Source organism: Penicillium taxi, assembly GCF_028828555.1.
Source record: "Penicillium taxi strain IBT 34144 chromosome Unknown utg000002l_segment0_segment0, whole genome shotgun sequence".
Taxonomy (NCBI): Eukaryota; Fungi; Ascomycota; class Eurotiomycetes; order Eurotiales; family Aspergillaceae; genus Penicillium; species Penicillium taxi.
This window is the reverse complement of record NW_026643204.1, coordinates 294,787-320,290: the sequence shown is the minus strand read 5'-3', so window position 1 is coordinate 320,290 and position 25,504 is coordinate 294,787. Positions and strand designations below refer to the sequence as shown.

Genomic DNA, 25,504 nt, shown 5'->3' with positions numbered 1-25,504 from the left:
AAAAGAAAAGAAATGTTAGGGATGGAGGCAAATCTGCCGATCACAACCAATGTTGTGCTCCAGATCGACTTCCTTTTCCTTAAAATCGAACAATAAGATTCTCCCAAGTATAAGCTACGAGACACCGGGCCCTTTTTATTATTATTAATTTATTCTAATTATTATTGGATTATTTGAATATTTGAATATTTGAATATTTGAATATTTGGATATTTGGATATTTGGATATTTGAGTATTTCTTTATTCCTCTTTCCCGCTACAATCTTAAATCTACTTAATCCTCCTTACTGGTCCAAACCCTTTCATATAGCCCTTCCCACCCCTCCCCTTCCCTGCAATTCAATCAATCTGAGACCCAACCACCGCTCTGAAACCTCTCCTCACCCTAGTTTGATTGAAGTCACGGCAGTTCTAGAGTATCGATTGTGAAGATACTCATAGATCCACGAAGTACAGTACCTGTGGTCCCAGCCACGGTTCTAAATCCCACCCTTCATTGGGAAATTTGATTACCGGAGATTCAACCAACGCGACTTTCAGCAAAACAAGGTCGATCCTAGCCCTTATTGAGCTTCAGTTTGGTTTACCGCGGTAACAAGACATCTGCATTCCTGGCCTTGCTTTAGGGTTCTCAGGCACGCGACGCGCTGCCGCTCGCTTTGGATCTGATCCAAGTCATGGCGTATAGCTGTAAGTCCGATCTCCACTATTCTATGCTGGCCCAATTTGTTTATTTCTGCTCGTTTGTCCCCTTCCCTTGTACTCTTCTTCACCACTCATCCTTTCTTTCTTCTCATTGTACTCTCGCTTCTCATCCGTTCCTTTCCTTTTTGTTCCTTTCCTTTCCATTCGCCCTTCAACCCTCTATACATTCCCTTGTAAATCCTTATCAGGTACCCGAACTAAACAGTTCCATCTTAGGTGATTCAATTGTCGACGTGGTCGCGCCTCGAGACCTCAAGACTGAAGACATCGACGATATGAGACCTCACGGGCAACACATATCCGATCGTTTGACAGTCGAGGTCGACTGCCACTCTCTGGGACCTAATGATTGTCCCTCGATGACTTCGAGTTTCTCTCCCTTGGAATCTCCTACTCCCACTCCTACTAGTCTCTATAGTCAGCACTCGCTCGCTTCTCCAGTTTGGCATGATGCTGGACACTATCATACTCTTCCTATGGAGCGTCGCACTTCCGCTACACCTCTTCGAAGCGCATTTCGAATGGGCGATTTGAGTCCAGCCGATACAATGGGCATGCCCTGTGGCTCAATGGATCGCCAAGATCAAATCCCTTTTACTGAATATCTCCCTGCGTACGACGAAAATGTCGACCAGTTCTGGATCCAACAGGACGTGAAGGCCATGGATCACCAAAGTTTCCCGTATCAGGCGCAAATGCCGCAGTACAATCAAATGGCTCGAGGCTACTATCGTCCTCAGCAGACTTATCTGCCAGAATCAGCATCAAATCCATGCTTATCCCGTCCTATTTTTAACCAACCTGAACGCATGCCAAATTCCGTTTCCATGTCTAATATGCTCCCATGGATCCCAGCGAACGAGCCTATGGCTCCTGAAACAATCGCTCCAGCGCAAGCCTTTCCTGGACAGGGCCCTGTGACTCCACCATCCTCTTCTTACTCCGAATTCCCTACCAACATGCACTCGTTCAAGAACCACACTCCTTCAACTCCCGTGCGATCTGTCTCATTGGGTACACCCTCAGCTTCTGGTACCCCAGTCAGTCACATGTCTGGCCATGGCGAATATCTGGAGGATTTCCCTGTATCCCCTGGTTTCCGAGATGGTATGATGCGCCCTCATCGCCAGGTCTCCCGCAAGTCCTCGAAAAAGCAGTTGCTCAGATCAAACTTGACCCTAGAAAATCTTCCTCGAATCATTGAGACCGTCCAATTCAAGTGCAAAGAACCTGGTTGCAAGGGTCGATTCAAGCGCCAAGAACATTTGAAGCGCCACATGAAAAGCCACTCGAAGGAAAAGCCCCATGTTTGCTGGGTTCCTGGATGTCATCGCGCATTCTCGCGCAGTGATAACCTCAATGCGCACTATACCAAGACCCACAGTAAGCGCGGCGGTCGTAATCGCTACGTTGCCACTTTGGACGACACCAGCCCCGACTATGACCCCGAATTCCGTGGCCAGCTTACGGCCGATGGAAGACCTCTTTACGGAACTAAACTGGAGGATACCATGGTTGACTGTGGTGATCTGAGTGTTGATGGCTGGGATGACTAGTCCAATCAACTCGAAACGCTAAAAACAAACACGAAGTCGATATATCTTTCCTACGCTGGCAACAATTTACACGGCGCAAAACATAATACGCGAAAAACAAATCACACAATATTACCAATACCATACCAAATAAACAGCAAAAACTACGGAACCCACTGGGCTCTTATTGATACCCCTTCGTCGGAGGATCGGCCTTGGGCATTTCTCTGCCAGACCGGTCGCTACGGCGTTGTACATCGGAGACGGACTCTTTCATTTATCTTCTTGCATACTTTCTCTCTGGTACGGGACTGGTGCGGTACTCTGATTTTTCAGGCGTCTTTTTTTTGCGGGGAGAATCTGGGGCGAACCTGCACAATCAGCTTATGTGCTTTTCTTTCATTTTTGCATTGTACCACCAACTACTACCTGCCATAATAACAATCCACATCATTACATCGATGTTTGAATACATACAATATCTTCTATTTTCTTCTTCTCTTAGGACCCGGTGACACGTTTCCGTTGACTCTCGCCTTCGAATGTTACACATCACAACCGTACATTTCGAGGCTGAACTCGGATCGGCTGAACTAACGCCTTATGCGATGTATCTTGTCCCTGCACCTTTTAACAAATTAGGTCTAGGGCTCATGCATCTGCACTCTGCAATTCGACAGGCCGTTCGCCGACTCGCTTATGATCGTCCCTCAACCTCTTTTCTCCACATTCCAGTCCCAACGGGCTGTTTCTATTCTTACCTTGTTTTACATGTCATTATTCACGTATGCAATTCTTCAGGCCTCGTTCTTGGAGAACGTGTCTCCCAATGAATAGCAGGAGTCATTGACTATTGGATCTAAGGATTCCAGCATTATTAGTGATTCCCTCAGCAAGCGGTAACTAGTTAATCCTGCATCTAATGATCGGCTCTGTGGCTGGTTAGGGCAATCATAGATGATAGTGGAGTCCGGAGTCCGGACTACGGAGTACGACGTCCAACCGTCCTGTTCCTATTAGGATCTTATTTCTATTTCTATTTCCTTCTTTTCTTTTTCAATCTCTTGCCAAGAAACGCTCGGCCCTAATGCAAGTCTCCATATCGGGTTTCATGCTTCTAAAATCTCTCATTTCCACTGCCTCGGTTCCAATAAATTTATTATTTCACTTTTTCACTCAACCTCCCAAGTTTGTGGGGAACTTTCAGGCATTCCAACTTCTTCCCGAGTTCAACAGATCCTCGATTCTTCTCTTGATCCCCTTTGCATATAAGTTGCAGTGAACATCCTTTTTCTACGGGATGATCAATGAGGCCACTCCTTTACCGTACTTTTGCCCTTAGAGAACAGAGTGTATATCAATCAATTGGCCTTTCAAATCGCTTCCTAGTACGAAGTACACAGAGTAGATGACGTCGGCTTCTAATTTGATACTCGGGCTTGATAGTTCTATATCACAAAATGTGGTCCCCGTTCTCCGGAATGTTATCCTCATGTTACACTGCGCCAGTCCCAGGTACTCTGTTCTGCCCCTGGTTCTTTCAGCTTTGCGGTGAGTAGGAGAATAAGGATTAACACTAAGCTCAATGCTTGCTATTTTCATGTTATTCTGGAAGCTTGAGTCTCTTCCGGCTGCATATCCGAAGGCGCTATTGCTATATTTCCTTTTTTTCTCTTTTTTTTCCCCCTTCCTTTCTTTTTGGCTCTTTTATCATTATTTTCCAAGTTTCTTATCTTTAATTCTTTTTTTTTTCCTATTATTAGCATTGGATAAATATCCACGTATATAATTACCTATTGACTACTTTTGACGGAGTATGGCGGAGCGGATTCCCGCCATCAAGCGATGTCTATCAGCATCTAAGTCCTATATTTCTGCCATTCTTGAACTGAGCATCCGACTATTTGGAACACTACCTCCACATGCTTCGGCTTCGGCATGTCTGTGCACCGGCTCTAAGCAGTATGTGCATTGCTGTACAGAGTACCCTTCCTACTTCCTGTAGGTACTGAGCCAAAAGATCTCCAAGCTGTACAATCTTTTCCAAATCTGCCCTCTACCTTGGGAGTCCGACGAGATAATGTGGCTGCCATCAATGTAACCCTCCACACGACTCCGCTGTTCTTTCTGTGCGTTGGACATGGTGCATTGGAATGTGATCAAGTTTGAATAGTTATGATCGCCCGTACTATAAACAAGTATCATGATAGACGAAGCATAGTGTATGCAGACTTTATCAAATCATGTTCCTTTTCATTTTTTCGATTTGCTGCGATGCGCGGGAATAGAATGCACTCGTCATCCCTCGCTTCTGAGATGGGCATCTTTGCATTATAGACGTTGATATTCAGTTACCATTCTTGATCGGATTGTCCTCGGTGATCTAGGCTTTAAGATGGTCTCTGGAGTGGTACATACCCCGCGCGATTTTCCCAGAGGACAGAAGAAGGATTGGTCGGCGCAATTCTGCTGCGACTTGTCGGTGTAGCTCCGCGTGTTCCGGGTTCCTAGCGGTGAAGCCCATGGAGAGTTGTCCTCGTACTCCTATGCAACTGTCTTGTTTTATCTTTCTATCGCTTCAAACGAAGTCACCTGCAGCATTCGAAGCTGATGGTGGTAATATGAGTCTTTTATCTTTCCTTGACTCTTAGACATCTATGGTTGTTAGCCCTAAGTTGAACTTGGGCTTATGTTACTCCTTTATGGTAGTCGTTGGTCATCGCTATCTAGTTGTCGCTTTTACGTGGTAAACCAGAATAGGGGGAGTACAGCTATTCTAGAGTAGCATATTTTTATTCGAGAGAGCAATATGATAATGCCGGACCTTTTTTCTTATAAGCTTCTTTGCTCCGGAGTATGTCTTGACCAGTATCGAGATCCAACCTTGAGCAATTTTTTCCAGTAATGGCATAGAATCGAAGCGTAAGATCTCGGGAGCTCATAACCTTGAAGATCAGCAATATGACTTATGTTCTTTTGATCTTCATCATCTTAGTGAACTGTCCCAAGTGCTGGAATTCAAAGCTCCTCACGTCGTAGAGATCGATCACACAATTCACATCAATGTTTCGTTGCAAATACAAATTCAATAACCTCTGGCCATTCCATTTGCTGATAAGTGGAAGAAATTTATTATCAAATCTGATTTATTGCATCAACATTTACTTTCAAGCTTGGAAGGTTACAGCAGGTACTCTATGTCCAATTAATTCAGGTAGTCAAGTTCACAGAATACTACATGCTAAAAAACCGAGGTATTAAAGGCCAAAGGGGGAGAATATATATCCAAATCCGTAGAACGCCATGATCTCCATAAGTCCTCTTGAAAACTCCTAGCTCCTAGAAAAAAAAGAAATATTTGGAAAATGGAGAAAATTTGTCGAGATCCAAAACCTCCCAAAGTCAAGTCGTTGAAAATTTTACGTGAATATGTAGTGAGCTCAGTTGCCCATTCCGTTGTGCATCATATTCTGTTGCTGCATTTGCTGGGCTTGCATTGCCACTGCCCGCTGCTGCTGGGCAAGTTCTCGCTCACGTTGAATGATTGTCTGGACCCATGATTTGGCAGCCTTCTCTAGACCGGCACCGTATTGTTGAGCAATTTGAGGTGGGTATTGAGAAGGAGGCCCATACTGTGGCAAGAGTCGTTGGGCCATCTCATGTCGCGTCTGAAGGATCCGCTGGTGGTAGAGTCTTTGGTATCTGGCGTTCATAGTGCTCGCCATGGTGCCCTGTGCTCCATTGGCCTGAGCAGCTGCCGCCATCCTCAACTGCTGTTGTTGTTGCTGCTGCTGTGCTTGTTGTGCTTGTGCTTGTTGTGCTTGTGCTTGTTGTTGCTGCTGCTGTTGTTGCTGCGCTTGTTGTTGCGCTTGTTGTTGCTGCTGCTGTAACTGAGGAGTCATTTGTTGCTGCTGAGGGCTACCATGGTTGGCCTGTCCTTGAGGCATTCCACCATGTTGAACCATTTGCATCTGAGCATACTGGGTTCGTAAGAGCTGCGATTGATACGACTGCTGCTGAGGAACTTGCTGCATGCCTTGTTGTTGTTGTTGCTGCTGCTGCTGCTGCTGCTGCTGTTGTTGGGCCTGTAGCATTTGCTGTTGTTGATTGGGCTGGATATTTTGCCGGGCATGCGCATTGGCTTGCAACTGAGCAATCTGTTGTGGTGTAAATTGAGCGAGCTGCTGGGGAGTGAATTGGGTCTGGACCATGTGTCCCTGCTGCTGGGCAATAATCTGCTGTTGTCGATGCTGTAGTAACATCTGTTGCTGTTGCGGTGTAAGGTTCATTCCATTCATTTGCGTAGTAGCTGGGTTTATCAACGGGTTCTGTGGCATAGTTGGGTGATTGGGACTGCCGTGGCTCATCCGCTGGGTTGGGGTGACGTTGCGCATGATTGGTGTGGCATGAGATATTGCCGGTGTACTCTGTGTCATCTGAGGAGTGCCGTGTCGACTGGGTCCCTGCTGACTTCTCGATGGTGCCATTGGGTGGGTCATCATATTCGGGTGGGCATGTTGGAGGGAAGAGGGGGGTCGTGGTGGGCTTCCAGATTGCTGCGATGTATTGATACTCATCGGAACCGCCTGCGATCCCATATTGTGCCCAACAAGAGGTGATGATATGTTGTGGGGAGTTTGATGGCGTAAAACTGGAGAAGATTGTTGCCCTTGGCTGACACCGTTAGGCTGATTCATAACATGTCGGTTTTGCTGAGCCGCAATTTGCGCTTGTGCCTGCTGGGCTGCAAGTTGTTGCCGGCGCGCCTCCTCCCTGGCGTGTTCCTCTGCCTGACGCTGTTCAACGACCCGGCGCCGGTCTCTCTCCTGCTCTTGCTGCTGTCTCTTGCCCAACTCTAGCTTCATCTTTGCCTCGTGCTCGCGCTTAGCCTTGTCTTCAAGTTGCATTCGGATTGTCTCCAATGTCTTGAATCGGGAGAAACGTGGCTCAAATGGCGCCGCACCAGCAGCGTCATCCACTGCAACAGCCTTGGCTGTGCCGGCAGCACCAGAAGTTGCAGGCTCGATGCGTTCATCCATGATAAGCATGAACCTCTCTTCTTCAGCTGCTTGGGCCTCATCCGCTGCAAGCTCGGCAATTGTTCTCTTGCGACGCTTGGGTGAAGGCAAGGGGTCGCTGTGTAGCGGGCTCGCCAAAAACTTCAGCAAATCTTGGGAAGCGGAGAAACTATCCACAGCATCCAAGAAAAGCGGAGGGGCCAAAGACTGGACGAGGTTCGCTTCAAATTCCGGGAGCTCGTGTGCTTCGACAATCATCCTTTTCCTCTTCGCCAAATGGCCAGGATCAGCCTGAGGGCCTGCAGTGGTCGGTGACTGGGCCATCTGTCCAGCGGTTGATGACTTTGCAATCCTAGGGTCAGGTGTTGTTGCAAAAAATGTCAATTCTGACAGTAGTGTACGAGCTGTGGGGTGAAGCACTGTGGTGAAAACTCGGGGCTTCGAGGGAGTCGACTTCTGCCTTGACTCCGGGTCTTTTGACTCTGAGATCTCGCCATTGGGCTGCTTATCGGATGAGGTTTTGTCAGGGGCTGGAGTTCCTGATGTCTTGGAGGTGTCGGCAGTGAATTGGTTCTGCTTTGGGTAGGGTACATATGGAGATGGCGTGATGTGTTCGTTGTAGTTGTGCACAGAGAAGGGGATGTTGTTCTCGTTGGGTGATGACGCGGAAGCCTTTCTGGTTTGCGCTGACACCGACTTATGATCAACCACCCGAACTATCAGGCAGCCTATTGAGTACCAATTAGCAAGAGTTTATTGTAAATCCAGTAAAGGGTAAGCTTTACCTTCATAGAACCGCACATTCGCACGGAGAAGCTCCTCAATGAGGTCATGGGGAATGGTTCCGGCGCGGATGTGCTCAATGACGACTTTCATCTCTGAATTGTATGAAAAACTTCCATCTTGCTGCTCAAACCGAAAATGTGTCGGGTGGAGATGGACGATAAGAGACGGAGGACATTTGGAATACTTTTTGAGGATATAAGGAGTGGTTTTGACTAAGACGCCCATGGAAAGGCAAAGATTAGTTTTCGTTCTTTCGCCATGTTGAGTAATATGATATGCAGGGAATGTAATACCGTATGGCTCGGGACTTCTTTTGGAGATGCGGTTCTCATTGCCCAAGGCAGTCCGTGTTACTGGTCGGCCCAGGCGCGAGCCTAGGTCATTGGGTCTTTGCGCCTGGTTCCGAGTCCTGCTCAGAGGCGCCTTGGAGGTGTTTGCCAGATTCAACATCCCATTGGTAAGTTGCGGGTTTGAACCAGTGGGTTGGTTCCCAGAAAGGCGATTAGAGGTGGTAGGTGGAGAGGAGGAGGGTGGTTGAGGCTTGACCCCGTTGACCCGAGCCTGGGGGAAAGGCGGGGGCGGTCGCTTCATTTTTGCGGCATAGGAAGGAGGCTTGGAGATTGCAGTGGCCATCTTGCCGGGACAGCTTGCATCAAGATCAGGTAGTTAACAATGGATTTATCGCGTAATGAATATGACGATGGGATAAAAGCCGGGGCCGTTGCGCGCAAGATGTGGGGCGTGATTACATCACGTGATAATATGCATTTGGAAGTTGGTATTACAGTTTAGAGAATTTTGGCTATGTTTCAGGCTTCAGAATATCTAATTTGAAAATCTTCGCCATCACTGTATAGTGAGGCCAAATTTAAATCAAAGTGATATCAAAGTGAGCTCGAAGTGGACTCGAAGTGAGAAAAGTAAGTCATATTAGAACTATCAAGTAGTTGTGAAACAACTTGCTAACTGTCGTTGACTTGGCAAAAAGAAGTAAAAAGACAATCAGGGGAATCAATACATGAAGCATAGTCATAACAAGGGGATCAAAGCATTTATAGACACGCGAATATGATTAAACATCAACATAAATGGTATAGAGCAAGAGCTAGTCCAAGCCTCTCACACGACGTCGCCAGTCATCACCTACACGGAGGACATCAACAACATCAATTCGTTTTCCAATACCAGTGGTGCCTTCTTTTTGCCACCATCGTTCGCCCTTGTCGGCGAGGGCCGACTCATCATCACTATCAATGAGTCCTCCACGGCCACCCTCGTCTCCAACAACGACGATGACTTGTCGAACCCAGCCAGCGATGTGCTGGACTGCGTCACCGGTGTCGCCAGTCAGGGATTCCTGAACGAAGACTAGATCAGGCGCAAGATGGCGCACAAGGTGAACGTATCCAGTGGCTGTACTGAAAGGCATAATCATACTCTCCTTTTCGACGAGTGTTTGGGCTTGCGTATAAAGATTCCGGAAGAATGGGTTTGCACCTTCGAAATCATCTTCTTGGCGAGGATCCACGGCAGATAGATTCCCATCAATCATTTCCCCTGGAGACGTGGCTTCCTCAGTCGCGATATTTGAATACGAGGAGGTTATTGATTGTGTCGGCTGGGAAGCACTGGCTTGGCCAACTGCATGCTTCAAGCCAGGGGCATAGATCAAGACAAAGATACGGGAATCATCCAGATCCACATGTTCAGGAAGGTGAGAAAGAATTGACTGAGTTCGTTAGTAGGAATGTTCAAGTCATAATGCGTACAATGAATTACTCACTGCATGTTGGGAGGAAGTAAATTCGTCAGCGTTATCGGGTAAGAGGGAGGATACGACTACAGCCACAATCTTCTTCTTTTTATCAAATGAATGCTGTCCTTTTCCAAAATGAGGAAGAGCGCCGCTCATAGTCGGTTCAATATCAGCCTCTTGCTGGACCCTTTCGGTGGCCCTGGATTGGGCCTCTTCAGACCATCTGGAATGATCCTCAAAGTCGCCCCGATTCTCTTCCCGGATTGATGTGAGTGCACCGCCAACAAACTGTCCAGCAGCGGTTACTCCGGCCACAACTCTCCGGCTCGCGCCATCGAAGATCTGCTGTGGACTCGGAGTCCGGCGCAAAGCACCCTGCATACGAGCCATGAAGCTAGGATCGTAAGAATGCTCGCCATGTGCTAGTTCGTCCTCCTCTGTGCCCCTTGTATAATCTTGTGTGGTGTATGAAGGTGGGCAGCTACCTTCGACATTGACCGGCGGCGGCGGCCGGTAGTGGCCTCCTTGGTCATAAGGGTGGTCGTCGTCATCGTCTTCATTTCGTTCACTCCAAACCCATGCTGCAATGCTGATAGTTGCGACTCCCACTGTGAGTGCTAGAGGAAGCCAGTACCCCAGTGCCGTCCGTCGGCCAGTTGCGCTGAAGCCAGCGCCAGCTCCACCGCGGCGGCGTTGATCCTGGGGAAAAGACATTGAGTCTTTGTTTCAAACCCAGCACATTGATATATTAGTCGCAATCACAGTGACTGACAGTTCACATTTCACTCCTGCAGGAGATAGTATGTGGAGAAGATGCAGGAGGAAAGGACCTTCAACCTCGGGAAGCATGTGGCTGGTCAATGGGGGCTCTCAGATGCTAACTCGTTATCAGCACGTGATCTTATCTGACAAGGCTGAAACATGTTAACTACAAAGTGGGACTTCCTTCTCAGCCAGAATGAGGCATATTGGGCATAGGTTAAAAATATTTTGGTTTCATATGAATAAGTGCCCCGCTAGAAGAGTAAACTGTCACAAGTGTCAAGTTACAGCACCATCGCCAAAGCTTCCAAGTGGGAGTCTTAGATATAGCCTGGAATCTCGATCCACTCCGTATCGTAAGTACACATAAATCGGCACTGATGTACACTATACAACCGGATATCAATATCTAAATTATGAATTTCTATCATCTAGTCAAGTAACTAGGTAGCTGTAGCTAAGTCTGACCGTAATGCGTGGCGAAAATCTCGTTTAAAAAGAAAGGAAAGGAAAACAAAGAAGAAAACATATGGCTACTTCTAAAGTTATCTAGACCCTTAGGCATCGAACTCAACTTCTCCGCATCTGATTTAAGGTAGCCTTTTCTCCATTACCTCACGTTAACCATACAGCAAGGCAATGGAGGTCAGTTCGGTTCTCCCAACTCCCGAGATCCACTATATAATCACCGTAAACCCACTACCAAGGTGGGTATCATGTACCGCGTTACGGAGTATATCATGGGGTCTCTCTCAAGGTTGGTGGGGTTTGCAACTGGCCCACAGATCCAGTCAGCAATGAAGAACGTGTCCTTGTACCTGTATGTTGTACGCTTTATGCCGTACTCAGGCATCTGTTATCGAAATGCAGTGAGACCTTGCTCCATCGGGGAAATGCATCATGCAGTCATTGACAAGGTTTATCTATTCCTTAAAATCTAATACATGGGTTGATACTTACATATGTGTATACGTAAGTCGGAGATTGGCATTCAGCTTCTTTGCCTAGGTACTCTATATTCTGGTTTCTCAGGTAAAAACTGAGCTGGGTGATTACACAGTACGTAGCCCTGTAGAGTAGATCTATATAGGTATGGAGTAAAGATCGATTTTTCCCAGCTTGAGGCCTGGCTTGTATGATATAGTTCATGACAATGAAGATACTGTGATGGATTTTCGGATATGGCGACGGAAGAAGCGGAATCGGATCAACGTTAGTCAATGCCAAGGGAAAAGGGACTAAACTAAGGAGTACGGAATACGGGTTATAACCCTGAATCTGAATATCTGCACCCTTTCCAAGGATCTAGGATGGCTTTAAGTAACAATTACTATGTGCAGTGCGTTCTCCGTGGTGGAGTAGATGGATTGGCTAAAAATACCATCGTACGATAAGTGGATACTTCCAATGTATGGGCTGATGGCAGATCGTGCCAGCGTTTGGAATAAAGGTTACAGGTATTATTGAGCATTAATGGAGGGGAGACTCCAGGACTAGGGCTTCAACGGTAAAACAGCAAGTCAGCGACAAAACTACTAACAACAACACAAGGTTCCAGGATTCAAGGATAGACAGTTAATCTGCTCTAATGAGTGGAGTAAGGTCAATCACACTGACCCTTGGTTCTGCAGCCGGGCACCGAGTGGCGCTGTGATCATCGCTAGGCCTGCACGTATCTTCCCTGCAAATCCTTCCCCAGAAACATCAATATGACGGAGGAGGAACCTTGGAACGTAGTTCAGACGGCATGTGGGACAAAGTAAGAGTATGCTGAGCTAAGTAAGAGCTGATCCAGCTGGGAATCAGGATATTTTAAGTTGGAGTTTGTGTTCTACTCCTAGTTCCTTATATTGTACAAAGTACCTGGTTGAGACCGTTGAACACCATATCATCCACTCGGATGCATCAACTTGCAGAGATGACGGCCCACTTAAGCAAAAAGCGGACACTACTGTGTAGAGAGAAACAGAGACATTGAATTCATTTTGAGCTGTGTAAATTTGTTACGAGGCTGGAACTTCAGTAAGCTTAAAGCTTTTCCAGAGAATGAGTTTACCAGATGCCAAGAGAGAATACCAGGATTACAGATCGGTGCCAGACCGAATGGGGTAAGAGGCTAATGCATTCTTTTATTTCTTTTTTATACAGTTGTACACAGTAATATTGCGCATCCATAATGCATTGTATCAAGTTGGCTAGTTATGTCGATCAAACGGTTGAAATATCGGATCGGCAGTGGTGTGTGCTTCAGTGGAGAAAAGATGAAAAGATAAAAGATACGGAGAGGGGAAGATAAGAAGGATTTGTTTTACATTGATAAGCATGAACCTCCCCGTCAGCTCAGCTACTTTCAGCTTCCAGCCACCGGTACTTACCATACACATATAGCGTCATAGGGGGGGGGGGGTCTCCTTTGCCAATGCACCGCTGGTTCAGCCTCGTCGGTAATGCCAAGTGGTTCGGCCCGAAGCACCTACTGTGTGCTAAGTGATATAGGACGACATGACATTATTTGGAAGAGTTTATTGTATGGGGAAGGAAGTATGGTACCGTGCTCCATGGTCTGACCATGGAACCATCTTGATCAAAGTTTCAAGGTACTCTTGTATATATGATCCAGATATGGGTAGGTAGTGTACCAATGATGTTGAGGGTACGTGCCTACCATGGAGGCAGATGGGCAGAAAGAAAATAGCAAGTAGTAAAGTAAGTAAAGTAGTAAAATAGTAAAAGTAGAGTATCAAAGGTCTATAAATGAATATCAAATCGATAACAAAGCACGTGCGGTGCACGGAGCAGCTCAATGTTTCGTAAGTAAAGTGGATTTTGGTGGAGTCGATAGCGTTGCATTTTAGTCTCTGCTTTCTCTTTTTCTTTTCTTTTTCTCTTTTTCTCGCTTTCTCTTTCTTTTCCGTTTCCTTTTTCCATTTATCTTTGTTTCTCTTTCTAAACAATGGAGTACATAGGTGTAGAATCCCGAGATGCTGGGAGATGTGAGGCGTGTAGGCAAGTCCAAAATAGAGGTGTGTGGAATTAAGTGGCTGGGTTGCATTAATTCCGTGCTTTCCGAATATTTATGGGACTTTGGCCCTGAGCTAAAATTTCAAGAGAGGAGTTTAGGGGCTGAATCCCTTTTGATTGGTAACTTCCTATTCCTTCTACCCCCTTAATGGAGCGAGAACACCCGCGATATAAGAGATAAAAATAAAAATAAAATACAAAATACAAAATAGAAATAGGAAATAGAAAATAGAGAAAACATTAAAAAGAACAGTTACTGAAACACGGCACCTTCTCAGGTTTTTATCTTATTTTATTTTAATTATCCCGTTTAAGGGGAAGAAGACCGATTTAACCCCTCCTCCTATTTCCACTGCCCCAACCTCAACCCCAATCTCTCTCTCTCTACTTACTCATCTCCATATTCCCAATCTTCTCTCCTTCTCCCTCTTCTCTCCTTCACTTTCTTCTCCCTCCATTCTATGTAAACGACTAAGTCGTTCAATACAACGGGTAGAATCGGTTTCTTCTTTTCTTGTACATGACCTAGCTGTCAATCTTGGTCCAAATCTGACCACCTTTCGTTATTATCGAACTCGCCTGGTTTCGAGTTTCTCTGCATTCTATTTGGCATCAAGCGTCTTTTCTTTTCTTCTATTTTCTTCTCTCTTCCGATCTCTTCTCTTTCAATCTCTCTTTAATCGTTGTACTACTATTAAGTTTTATGCCCATGCAACTTTAGAACCAGGTATGATTATGATTCCTTGCCCCCTGGCTGACGCGTCTCATCTTGCTTCCCAACGTCGATCAGAAAAAAAAAAGACATCTTCCTTTCCTCATCTGAATTCCATCATTCACTCATCATCAAACGATAAATTGTACTACAGAACCGTATAGACTGACATTATCATCATTTAGCACCTCAGGTCTCCCACGTTCTGAAAACAACCCCCATTTCTTCCACGAGTTGCCTTGTCGCAGCCCTGTCACACTCGTCATATCCTATTCCTGAGGGAATCAATATGGCTGCTTTGGTTCAAACGATTTCACAACAGAGTGGCACAGTTCCCGTGCTCCAGACGCGTCCATCTTCCTCCAGCACCTTGACTTCATCACAAACACCAGTCCGCTTCCAGCAGAACATGTCGTGGACCCCTTTCAATTCGGGAAATTCGGGCACCTATCGAGCAGGTCAACAAGTTGTGGCTCCATATTCTTTCGCTCCAAATATGAATCATGCCCCCAACTCCCAGAATCGAATGTCCTGGTCTCCCCATTTGCGACCTGAGCACCGCACCCTCTCTGCCCCCGTCATCCCTAAGGGATCTCCCAATCCGACATACTCCGGTGCTAATCCACGAGTCGCCCACGCTGCAGCTGGTTCTGTAACGACTTCATCCAACTCTTCTTCTCGCTCCTATGTTTCCAAAGATGACAGCGCTTTACCATCGCGGAATCCAAGGATAGACCAATCTCTTCGTCCACTCTCAACTGCTAATCCTCCTTCCCCCCGGCCTTGAGTGTTCCCTCTCCATCCGCTGCCAAGTCTTCCCCCAATCGGTATCGCCGGACCAGTCACCGAAACGATAGCGCCCGCTCTCAATCTCAATCTCCAGTACCAGCCCCAACCACGGCCGCTACAGTAGATGATTCAGCGGGCAGTACGTTCGTCCCTCAACCGATTACACGACCGCGTTTGGTTGGCCACAGCCGTGTCTCCAGCATGGATGACACATCTCACTCGGAACGCCCGCAGCTGGATATAGCTCAACGGTATCGTCGCCGAAGCGTAGGAAACATGGATTCTTCTGCATATGCCAACCTGCAAATCGAAATGCCGGTCTCAACACCCACGCCAACACAGTCCAGCTCATACGACTTTATTGCATTTGACTCAAACTCATCGAAACCCGCACCTCACTCTCCCGATAGCCAGACCAGCAATCACTCGCCCAAATCTTCGGCTTCATCGGTAGTCAGTCCCCCTTTCCCACTGACCCTTTGACAATCTGCTAACAAACGTCGTTCAGGCACGAGGACCATCACCCGACTTGGCTCAATCACTTAGCAAGGCCGTGAAGCCCGATGAAAAGAAAACAAGCAAAGTGTCACCTTTATCAGCACCGCCCACGGCTCCTATGTCCGAGCCAAAAGCCAACCCCCGTCCTAATACCGCAACTTCACCACCAACTGCAGATTCTCCGGCTGCGAGGCGTCTGACCGAACTGAAGAATGATACCCGCCGCCCCGGTAAATCACGTCTGCGCCGCGCATTCTCCTTTGGTAGCTCCTCTGAACTTCTCAAGGCATCCTCGCAGACCAAACGCGAGGCCCAGGCTGCAGAACAGGCCCGACGGGAAGCTCTACGTGAGGAACTAGGCGAAGAACACGCGGCAATCGCAGAGCAACAGGAGGCCAGTGGGCTGGGATCAAGCATCTACACCAACCAAGGCCAAATATTCACTGGATCCACCGACGCCTTGTCCATATCATCGACAGCATCATCGGCTTCAATGATGCTCCGTAAAATGGGCAAAGGCATGAAGAAATCGACTCGTTCCCTCGTCGGTCTTTTTCGTCCCAAATCAGTTGCCAGTGTCGGTTCCATCGATGCCCCTGTGGAATCTATGACTGCTCCCAAGGTCTCTGTCGTCAACGTGGAAGCTGAGCGAGAGATTGTTCCGGCCAATTCGAACCCGCATGACCTCACTCGTGGAGCCACGGTCTTCCCCACAGTCGAAGTGAATGGAGATATTCGGCGGTCTATGTCGATTCGCGAGCGACCTCTCTCAGAAGTCTCTCAATCTCGTAAAAGCATTCTCGGAGGGGAGAAGGATCGGGCGGAGGTGTTGAAGTCCATGAAGAGGGGCATTCTCAAGAGTATGTTCTTTTCTATCACCAGCGGTACGATTGATTTACTCACCCATAAATAGAAAGCTTTTCTGATGTGGGAGTCTCCACACTTGTTCAAGCCCCAAGCGACTCGCCGCATTCCAGCGCTCCTCCTACTCCCGATGAATCAAGTCGTCCTGGACCCTCTGTGGGCGAGCAAGTGACCATCGCCGGTGACGACTATTTCATTTCGGATGCAGCACGATTCTCAACCGCCGAATCGAAAAGCGCCCCAATCACTCCTCAACCTGTCGGACGAAACATTGTCTTCAGTCCTCGCATCCAGTTCCACGAGACCTGGCCCAGTGGCGAGTATGATCGCCGTGGAGAGATTGCGACTTGCAACCGCCTCACACCACTGCTTGCTCAGCAGATCCGGGAGGAGATTAACAACTTCAAGATGGTTCGTACCAAATCACCAACTTTTACTTGTCTCGGTACTAACAAGATCGATTAGGAGATGGAGGTTCATGAGAACTCTAAAATCTACACACACTTCATTTAAAATTGGTTGGCATTTCCCTTCCAGGACTTGCTCCCATCAGATTCAGTTCTTCAAGCATTACAACCTTGTCCATAAACCTGCATAAACTTCGGCGCGGTGTTTTGATTAAATTCTTTAATTTTTCCTCTTCATTTTTATCATCTTGTTCTATCGGCGTGTGGCGAAGCGACGAACCTAGGATTTAATTGGTGCCATGAATAATTCCGCTTCCAATCTTTCTGCGGCCCGAACCAATATTCACATCGACTCTGATTATCCCCATTTCATCTCTTTTCTCTACCTTTTCTGTTGTCATCCTCGAGGTGAACAAAATGATGCGGCTAGTTTTGAATCTTGATGCCCTCCCATCAGTTGCTTGAGCTATCTTCCTTCGCGAATAGCGCCCAGTGCTTCGAATTCATGGATGTTCTGCTCTACCCTTGCCACGCATGTGTAGTTCTCTTCCTACTTCGATGAAATTTCCTCTTTTCATTTTTCTGTCTTTTCCGCTTGCATTTCATCGAGTCTTGGGAGCGTAGGCACTTGAACTGTTCTTTCTCCTTGTTTTCTAGCACATTATTCTCCACTATGTGAGCCTTTCTCTATTATCAGCTCCGAATTCCAATCGAGCCTTTCTGCATCGTCTGCATCTCATTTCTGTATCTCAATTCTTTCTCTATTCCACATGTTCCTTGTAGTTGGGATGCTATGCATCTGCACATAGTCTTTCAGTACTTATCCAAGTTATCATTGTTTCTAGGTTTAGTTTGGACGTAAATTTCTGTACCTTCCCATGACACTTTATCCATGGTTGAGATAATAGGTTTATCCCGATATTGGGAAAGGGGTCCAGTCTTAAATGCCGGTTAATTATTCCAGGTGAAAAAGACTCTTCCGCGAAAAGTCCCGGTACCAACAATTGGACCCTGGTACACCCATTCGATTCCACCCCCACGCCGTTACAACTAGCATGAATTGCCTGCATGGTATCCCGTATCGGTCGATCATTACCAAACTTGGTCATATAAAAAGGGTTCTTGCGCTTTATTTGCCACATTCTGTCTATGGGGCCAACAGAAAATCATGTCTCACTCGGGTATAGTTCGGCTATACCCCCAGTTTTTCTCTCCCCCCACGCTTCCGGCCCACTACCTTGTTCCGCCATTGGTTCAACCCCAGACTCTCGGTCTGTTTCCGGCGGGGTTGTAACTTTACTCACCTTGCCGAGTGCTTGGAGATACAATCGGCCCTTTTTCCCTCTCGGAATTTGCCCTTTTCCCCCGCGTGATTTTCTTATTTCTTGGGGTAATTCTTTACCATGGTTGCACGTCCAACTGTGGTCATTGGCATAAAAGCCCCTGCTTTTCCCCCGAGTTTGGTTTTTGTTGTCTTCGTTTCCCCCTTCTAAAGCCCCTTATATCTCCTCCCCCTCGGAATCTCGATTTCTTTTCCGTGAGGAATTTAAAATTACCTCTACGAGATTCCTTTGTTCCTTTCTCACTCGCCATAGCGCAAGAAGAAGCCATCATGTCTCTCAAAGCTTCCGCAGATCTCGAAGCTAATCTCGACAAGGCCCAAGTGGATAATATCGAGATCGTTACAACAGACAAACCGCGGCCAAAAAAGGATGTTCCTGCCTACGTTGCTAGTTTGTCCGCCGCGGAGCGTATCGAGGCTGAGAAGGCCCTCGTACGCAAGATTGATATTCGTTTGTTGCCGATGCTCATTATCATGTACATTCTGAACTACTTGGACCGAAACAACATCGTATGTTCTCGTTTCTATGCGCCTTTGCTTTGATATTGACTTCTTTTAGGCTTCTGCTCGCTTGGCTGGTCTCGAGGAGGACTTGGGTCTTGTTGGTAATCAATATGCGGTATGTTCACGTATAGTTGTATAGTTAGGTTACATTTTGGTGCTGACTTCCGTGCTAGACTTGCGTCAGTATCCTTTTCGTCGGTTACTTGTTGATGCAGAGTGAGTCGCCTGCATTTTTGAGATAATAGGACAAGCTGACTGACAATCATCCAGTTCCCTCCAATCTGCTCTTGAACAAGATCGGTAAACCCGCCATTTATTTACCTGTGTCTATGATTCTCTGGGGTATAATCTCCACTTGCACTGGTGCCGTTCGAAGCTATGCCGACCTCGTGGCCGTTAGATTCTTACTCGGCTTTGTAGAGGCCGCCTACTTTGTATGTACCAACTAACTGCGAAACTACGAAAATGCATTATTCACTAATTCATCCTACAGCCCGGTTGTCTCTACTTTCTCAGTGCGTGGTATACTCGCAAGGAGCTGGGATTCCGCACTGCAGCCCTCTACTCTGGTTCATTGCTCTCGGGTGCTTTCTCTGGGTTGATTGCCGCGGGAATTACAAATGGAATGAAGGATGTCAGAGGTCTCGGAGCCTGGTAAGTCCTGAGCCCACCCTTTGACCAGCTGGTATCAAACAGCCCTAACCGTTCCAACTTTCCAGGCGTTGGCTGTTCATCATCGAGGGCGCTATCACCATCGTCGTCGCATTTATCGCTATCTGGGTCCTTCCCAACTTCCCTCGTACCACGAAGTGGCTATCGGAAGAGGAAAAAGAACTAGCTGCCTGGCGTCTGGAAGAAGATATCGGCGAAGACGACTGGGTCGACAGCGAACATCAGTCATTCCTCTACGGCGCCAAGCTAGCCGTCACCGACATCAAGACATGGATTCTGGTAAGTCAATCAACAATAGTTGAAAGAAGTATTTTACTGACTGACGGTATAGACACTTATGATAATTGGCATCGTCTCCTCCGCCTCAGTAACAAACTTTTTCCCCACAGTCGTCCAAACCCTGCACTTTGATAGAATCACCACTCTACTACTAACCGCACCACCCTACTGCCTGGCCGTCTTCTCTGCTTTTACAAACGCTTGGCATGCGGATCGTACCGGTGAACGCTATTTCCACATCACTCTGCCACTCTATGTATCCGTTGCGGCCTTTATCCTCGCTGCTACCACTACGGCTACTGCTCCGCGCTATGTCGCTATGATGCTTATGGTCCCATCCTTCTACGCTTCTTACGTTGTCGCTCTTGGTTGGATCTCGTCTACGTTGCCGCGTCCTGCTGCAAAGCGTGCTGCTGCGCTTGCCGCTATCAATTGTGTTAGCAATTGTAGCAGTATCTACGCTAGTTACATGTATCCGAAGAGCGACGGCCCTCGTTTCAGTAAGTCATGCATCTCTTCCTCTAAATGGTTGATTCAATTCTAACCGCTTTTCAGTTCCTGCCATGTCCGTCAACTGCGGTACTGCCGTTCTTGCTATCCTTGCAGCAACGGCTCTGCGCTTCATTCTCGTCCGTCTTAACAAGAAGCTTGATCGTGGCGAGACGGTCGAGGGTGCTGTACCTAGCGAGGCTGGAACTCGTGGCTTCCGCTTCCTGGTTTAAAATTGCTCGTTTTAGCTTGCCCTTGCTCAACGGCCTCATGCTGCTTCCTATTACTGGAGGAAATTACCTCCACCTCTTTAATGAGATATGTAGCTCAGACATTGCGGGCATGCCTGAATTCCCTGTTGATATGTAAATCGGGCTATTCAGGCACCACTTCATGTAGATTACGTCCAGATATGAAATTATTAAGGTTAGCAGATATGAAACATGTTTCACGGCCTTCAAAGCTTAAGATTTGTAATTCATGACCAACGTAACAGTGCTCCGCCTCTCATTTAGAACTGGGCGGGAAGATATTGAAATGAAACGAAGAAAAATTCACTTTAACTTCCCAGTATAATATACAGTATATTCCTCTTCCATGTATCGCAATAATAATCCATGCAAGCGAAAATTCAAATCAGAAACTTCAAAAAGACTCCGAAAATCAAAGGCCCCCTTTGAACTGGTTAGGCGTGACGCAGCGAGAAGAAGCTCCTGCGCTAGGGCTATCTTGTTGCCAACAGGTCTTTCCTGCCAGATGGTGATGACATTGCTGTCATCACGAAAGGCTAGACGGGGCGCCAGATGTGGAATATCCACGAAAATGAGTTGATCAAAACCCGATTTTTACAGCAACGAGCTGACAAATAGGGGGTGCAGCATCCTAAGCCACACACCCTTGTCACTGTGCATGGAAGCGGGGGTTCCTGAACTCCAAAACTCCAAGACTATGCAAATCCGCATCATTTTTTCAAGGATTCCGATCGAGGACTTCATATGGGTTTTGTGCCGTTGGCACGTCTGATGCCTCTAGGTCTTCCTTGGTCTGCTTCTTGGCACCCTTCTTTGCGGGCACTGAAGAGAAACCTTCAGCTGATGCAGACTGAGCCGCGGCTTTAGCTTTATTGGCAGCAGAAGACCGGGTCCTGATGGGGGAGTTCTGAGGGGGGATCTCCTCAGCAACCTTCTGGACACTTGCGTTGACGACCTCGTCATCGGTGGTACCCTCGCTGTTCTCACCATCGACGGTGGTCTTTTGAATCTCGCGGCCGAGACTTCGGAGAGCATCCATACCAGCTTTCTCGGCAGCCTCCATGTGGGTGGGTGGGTTGGGGTCCTTGCGCCTCAAGTAAGAGCGCACAAAGAAGCGGCCGAAAAGGTAGGTGAGAGGCAGAAGGTAGGTAACATTGAGCCAGATGGCAAAGGCCTGGCCAGTGGTGTCCATGCAAGTGACCATCCTCTGGGTGTTTCCAGAAATCGGAATAGGAATGTCACCCGCACTGCCAACGTTTCCAGCAATGCCTTCTGCGCCGGCAGCGCGGAAAGCCATCTTCTTCAGCCAAGGCGCAAGGCCGGCATCATTGGTAGCGGTGGCGACGGCCTGAACAGTCTTGGACAGAATGGCGTTACCCCCGAGAGTTGGAACTGTGTATTCGAAGAAGAGGTAGGCCGCGGCCATGTTGGTACCAAGAATGAATTGGGTGATCTGCATGGTAGTCAAGCTACGTTTGACGGCGTTCGGAACACGAATGCGCAAAGCCGTGAGAGTGTAGTAGGAGTACTAGCAATGCCAATCTAGTTAGTCGCGATTGCTTACATTGACACAGATTTACATACCATCAAAGCATGGATAGCCGAGTTGACCAGTGCGAAGATCCAGATGGGAGCCGCCACTAAGAAACGTGGTTAGTTTCTTTGAAAAAAAGAAAATAGTGAGCCAAAATAAACATACTGTAGCGGATACCCGCCCACATGCACATCATCGCACCTGCATGGTGATAGGTCTGCAGGGTCGAGCTCTTCTTGCCCTTGGCCAAGATGATAGCGGTATCGACGACCTCATAGAACTTGGACAGGTAAAAGATCCAGCCAAAGTACGCTAGACCCTGGTTCCAGAGTCGACCCACATCAGTGGAGTCAGGCAACCCATTTGACAGCTTATAGGTAGGGTTGGCAATGGACCACTGTTCGGTGATAGGGCTGTATGTGGCCGCATTTCCGTAGCCTCGAGGCCCGTTGATCTTGCACATCGAGTCTACGAAAGCCACCCATCCATTGGGGTCGTCGCGATCCGGGAAAGAGTTGGTGAAGGCCTGGAACATACCGACAAAGGTCCAGGCGGAGTAAACTGCCAGGAAGACATTGTGGAGGATGACGAACAGCTTGAAGAGTGGCGCTTGACTGAAGGCATATGGCTTATATCCGCGGCTTTTGTTAATGCGATTGATCAGGATAACGGTGATGGCATAGACACTGGCGATGGTAATTGGAACGCGCACGTCCAACACCTGATTATATAGGGAGTGAGGAATATTAAAGGGCTGTTTCCATGTCGGTATATCCACATGGGGAGCTGGAATGGTCTCGGGCAGTGACGACGGCGGGAAATTAATGAGGTAAGAGGGAGGAAGGCCAATTCTGATTTTGGCCTCACCAAACTGGGTTGGTAGGTTGAAGTCGTACATCATTCAAGATTGATATCTGAGTGAAAAACAGATCAATCCAAATGGGCAAAAGCTGAGAGAAAAAAGTTGAAATGACAAGACTTTTATTCCCCATCGCGAAGTGGATCCGTCGTTTGTTGGGATTTCAGAATTGGGGAGACCGAGGTTCATGACGCTTTAGGAAAAAGTCGTTTTTCAAGTATTTTTGTATTTTTTCATAACTGGTTTTTCATATTCCACTATTCCACTATTCCATTATCATAGTACATCAGGTTTTTGTATTTCCAAGTTGAGATACTATTTCTACACTAACGATAGAAATACTCCGTAACTACAGTGTACTCACTACGGAATAGCCCTACTTACACATTTTCTTCCAATTTCACTCATATACCATTTAGATATCTTTTACATTGAATTAGAGTTTGAGATAAAGAATATTTTTTAAAACCACTATTATTGTACTTGGTATGATTGTTGGGAATCAATGACATGATTCTAAGGTGCACAGCAGTTCTCAACCTCAAAACGACCAACCAGAATCTCACGCCCGAAAGGATCGGCAAGTATTTTTTTTTGTTTACTAAGTATATAAGATACATGGCGATTGGTCGTGGTATGACGATGATAAGCATACAGATTAGTGAATCGTTAATGGATAAACTGGATATTTTCCCCCTTGCTCCATAACGCCATAGACTCCGGGCCATGTCAAAAAGTGGTTAGTCAGGAATGTGTACTCAGTACAAATGTGAACACGGCCCCGCTCAACGGGGTTTCGTGCTTAGTGGTACAGGCGGTGGCGTCGGAGATGTCGAAATATCTGAAGGAGTGTTGATTGGTGTGCGCATCTCTGCTCTCTTCGGGGGTGGAGGAGGTGGTTTTTTGCGCTGAGCCTGGGCTCCGATGCTCGACTCAGTAGGCGGGCTTTGAACAGCTCGACTTGGAATAGCGGGGCCAGGGACATGAACAGGCTTTGGAACGGGTTTTGGGGCAGGGCTTGGAGCAGTGCTTGGAGCAGTTGAACTTCGCGGGAGATCGCCCGGCCGAGGAATACGTTTGTTTGCCGCGGCGGAAAACTTTCTGTCTTCAACAAAAGTATTGAAGCGTGAAGTTACTCCTCCCCATTTCTGCTTGCCCAAATCAATCTTGTCCTGGTGACGATCCCGGAAGGTTGGAAGTGGTGGAAGTGAGGAATCGGCGCTCATGGGATATGGATTGTTGGCCGAAGGACTATGTGTCGTCGAGAAGCGAGACTGCATATTATCAAGCGCCGGATCGTTCTGGCCATTTGTGATGTGGGCAGACTCTGTCTTCTCTCCTATGCCGAGTGCGGGAACTGAAACGCCAGCACGTGAAAGCCGTGTGGCAGCTTCCCGATTAATGTATCCCTCGGGCGTTGGCGGAACGGGCGAGTAGGCAGGTGGAGGAGGGAGGTCAGTCAGGGCAGGTGATGCGGTTCTTGAAGGGAGTCGAGGTGGCAGCTGGGGCTTTGGCTTCCCAGTGGCAGAAGAAGTGGAATTCGGCGAGTCGAGGCGTCGCACTGGTGGAGGAAGATGATTTGTAGATAACCCGGTCGTATCCGCACGATATGGTACTGGTGGTGGCCGAGGTCTCTGGGCCTCCTCCTCTGCCTCCATTGCTTGTTGTTGCTGCAAATTCTGCTCATAGTTCTGCTCCGACAAGGGAGTGCCGGTGCCTCTTCGGTCCGGAGTGGTCTCGTTTGGCAATGCGGCAGCGCCATGGTAATTGATATGTTTGGGTGGAGGTCCAAAGGAGGAGGGGTCCTTAAGTGATGAAAGTGGTCTGGAAACATGCTCCTCACGATCCTCGTTTGGATCCTTGCCCTTGCCCATCCATCCGGCCTGTGTTGTATAAGTGAGGGGTCTCCGGGAGTAACAGATGGGATACTAACCACTTGATTGATGCCCTTGAAGTCCCCACGCCAACTCTCCCTCTTCCCATCCTTTCCCTTGGAGTGCCAGCCCTCCTTCATTAGGTTATTCAGCCCACTCATGATGGGCAATGTAGTTCTAACAATGGAAGATGGTGTGCTGTCAAGAAGGGACCCCGCTTAACTAAGTGTTGTGCTTAATAATGGTGGGTCCCATTAGTTATCTATCCTCTTATCATCCCGTGACATGCTGTCGAAAAACAGGCCTATTTTGCTGTGAACGCTCCGACAGGCACCAGCTGGAACCTCGCCCCCAGAGACATCAAGCTATCGTGGCAATTGGTCCCTTTTCTGGAGTACAGAGGGAATTTTATCAAGATTCCCAGATAAACTGATACAACAACATCATTCTCGACGTGGTTTCCTCTTAACTGATCGGGGTCTATGAAAGTCCTCATTCCCCCTCCAAAATGTTTACATCGAAACAGAGGACGTAAAACCTAGTGACGGCATTCATATAGCCACTCTGGTAGGTATTGGGATTGCTGTCAGAGGCATCATGATTTTCATTACTCTCTTCATTACTCTTTTCATTACTGTCGGGAACGACACTCGCTCGTTGCATACAGTAGGTATGCTGGTACGTACGTGATGCGTTGAGTGTAAAGTGTGTTGTATTTCAGTCTATCTATTCCTGAACTAAAAGAGACTCTGCTGCCCCACTTGTGGCTGGTCCGTCCAATTAGGAGTGAGGATATCCGTCCAATCAGAACGGATACATCAACTCCCATTGTACCAACAATTACTC

The 25,504-nt window shown here is 47.5% G+C and overlaps 7 protein-coding genes across 7 annotated transcripts; 3 read left to right on the top strand and 4 right to left on the bottom strand.

Annotated features, from left to right (window-relative positions):
- Positions 1 to 678: 678 nt before the first annotated feature.
- On the top strand, positions 679 to 2,262 carry brlA (C2H2 type transcription factor BrlA; the record flags this gene model as incomplete). The annotated part of the gene is made up of 2 exons (XM_057204717.1): positions 679 to 691; positions 923 to 2,262. The coding sequence occupies 2 exons, from the start codon at positions 679 to 681 to the stop codon at positions 2,260 to 2,262; spliced, it is 1,353 nt and encodes a 450-aa protein (XP_057065324.1).
- A 3,419-nt stretch (positions 2,263 to 5,681) lies between these two features.
- Positions 5,682 to 8,678, bottom strand: N7495_002046 (uncharacterized protein; the record flags this gene model as incomplete). Its single annotated transcript, XM_057204716.1, has 2 exons — positions 5,682 to 7,987; positions 8,045 to 8,678. The coding sequence occupies 2 exons, from the start codon at positions 8,676 to 8,678 to the stop codon at positions 5,682 to 5,684; spliced, it is 2,940 nt and encodes a 979-aa protein (XP_057065323.1).
- Positions 8,679 to 9,150: 472 nt separating this feature from the next.
- Positions 9,151 to 10,515, bottom strand: N7495_002045 (uncharacterized protein; the record flags this gene model as incomplete). Its single annotated transcript, XM_057204715.1, has 2 exons — positions 9,151 to 9,774; positions 9,829 to 10,515. 2 exons carry the CDS (start codon positions 10,513 to 10,515, stop codon positions 9,151 to 9,153), a joined length of 1,311 nt encoding a protein of 436 aa, XP_057065322.1.
- Positions 10,516 to 14,483: 3,968 nt separating this feature from the next.
- On the top strand, positions 14,484 to 16,960 carry N7495_002044 (uncharacterized protein; the record flags this gene model as incomplete). The annotated part of the gene is made up of 5 exons (XM_057204714.1): positions 14,484 to 14,984; positions 15,110 to 15,538; positions 15,594 to 16,443; positions 16,497 to 16,858; positions 16,913 to 16,960. Coding segments are annotated over 5 exons (2,190 nt in total), but the record flags the coding sequence as incomplete, so codon positions are not given.
- Positions 16,961 to 18,466: 1,506 nt separating this feature from the next.
- On the top strand, positions 18,467 to 20,373 carry N7495_002043 (putative MFS transporter; the record flags this gene model as incomplete). The annotated part of the gene is made up of 8 exons (XM_057204713.1): positions 18,467 to 18,706; positions 18,756 to 18,815; positions 18,874 to 18,916; positions 18,971 to 19,134; positions 19,194 to 19,354; positions 19,420 to 19,651; positions 19,704 to 20,151; positions 20,207 to 20,373. The coding sequence occupies 8 exons, from the start codon at positions 18,467 to 18,469 to the stop codon at positions 20,371 to 20,373; spliced, it is 1,515 nt and encodes a 504-aa protein (XP_057065320.1).
- A 736-nt stretch (positions 20,374 to 21,109) lies between these two features.
- On the bottom strand, positions 21,110 to 22,826 carry N7495_002042 (elongation of very long chain fatty acids protein; the record flags this gene model as incomplete). The annotated part of the gene is made up of 3 exons (XM_057204712.1): positions 21,110 to 21,919; positions 21,976 to 22,031; positions 22,091 to 22,826. The coding sequence occupies 3 exons, from the start codon at positions 22,824 to 22,826 to the stop codon at positions 21,110 to 21,112; spliced, it is 1,602 nt and encodes a 533-aa protein (XP_057065319.1).
- A 743-nt stretch (positions 22,827 to 23,569) lies between these two features.
- Positions 23,570 to 24,819, bottom strand: N7495_002041 (uncharacterized protein; the record flags this gene model as incomplete). The annotated part of the gene is made up of 2 exons (XM_057204711.1): positions 23,570 to 24,667; positions 24,718 to 24,819. 2 exons carry the CDS (start codon positions 24,817 to 24,819, stop codon positions 23,570 to 23,572), a joined length of 1,200 nt encoding a protein of 399 aa, XP_057065318.1.
- Positions 24,820 to 25,504: the final 685 nt, after the last annotated feature.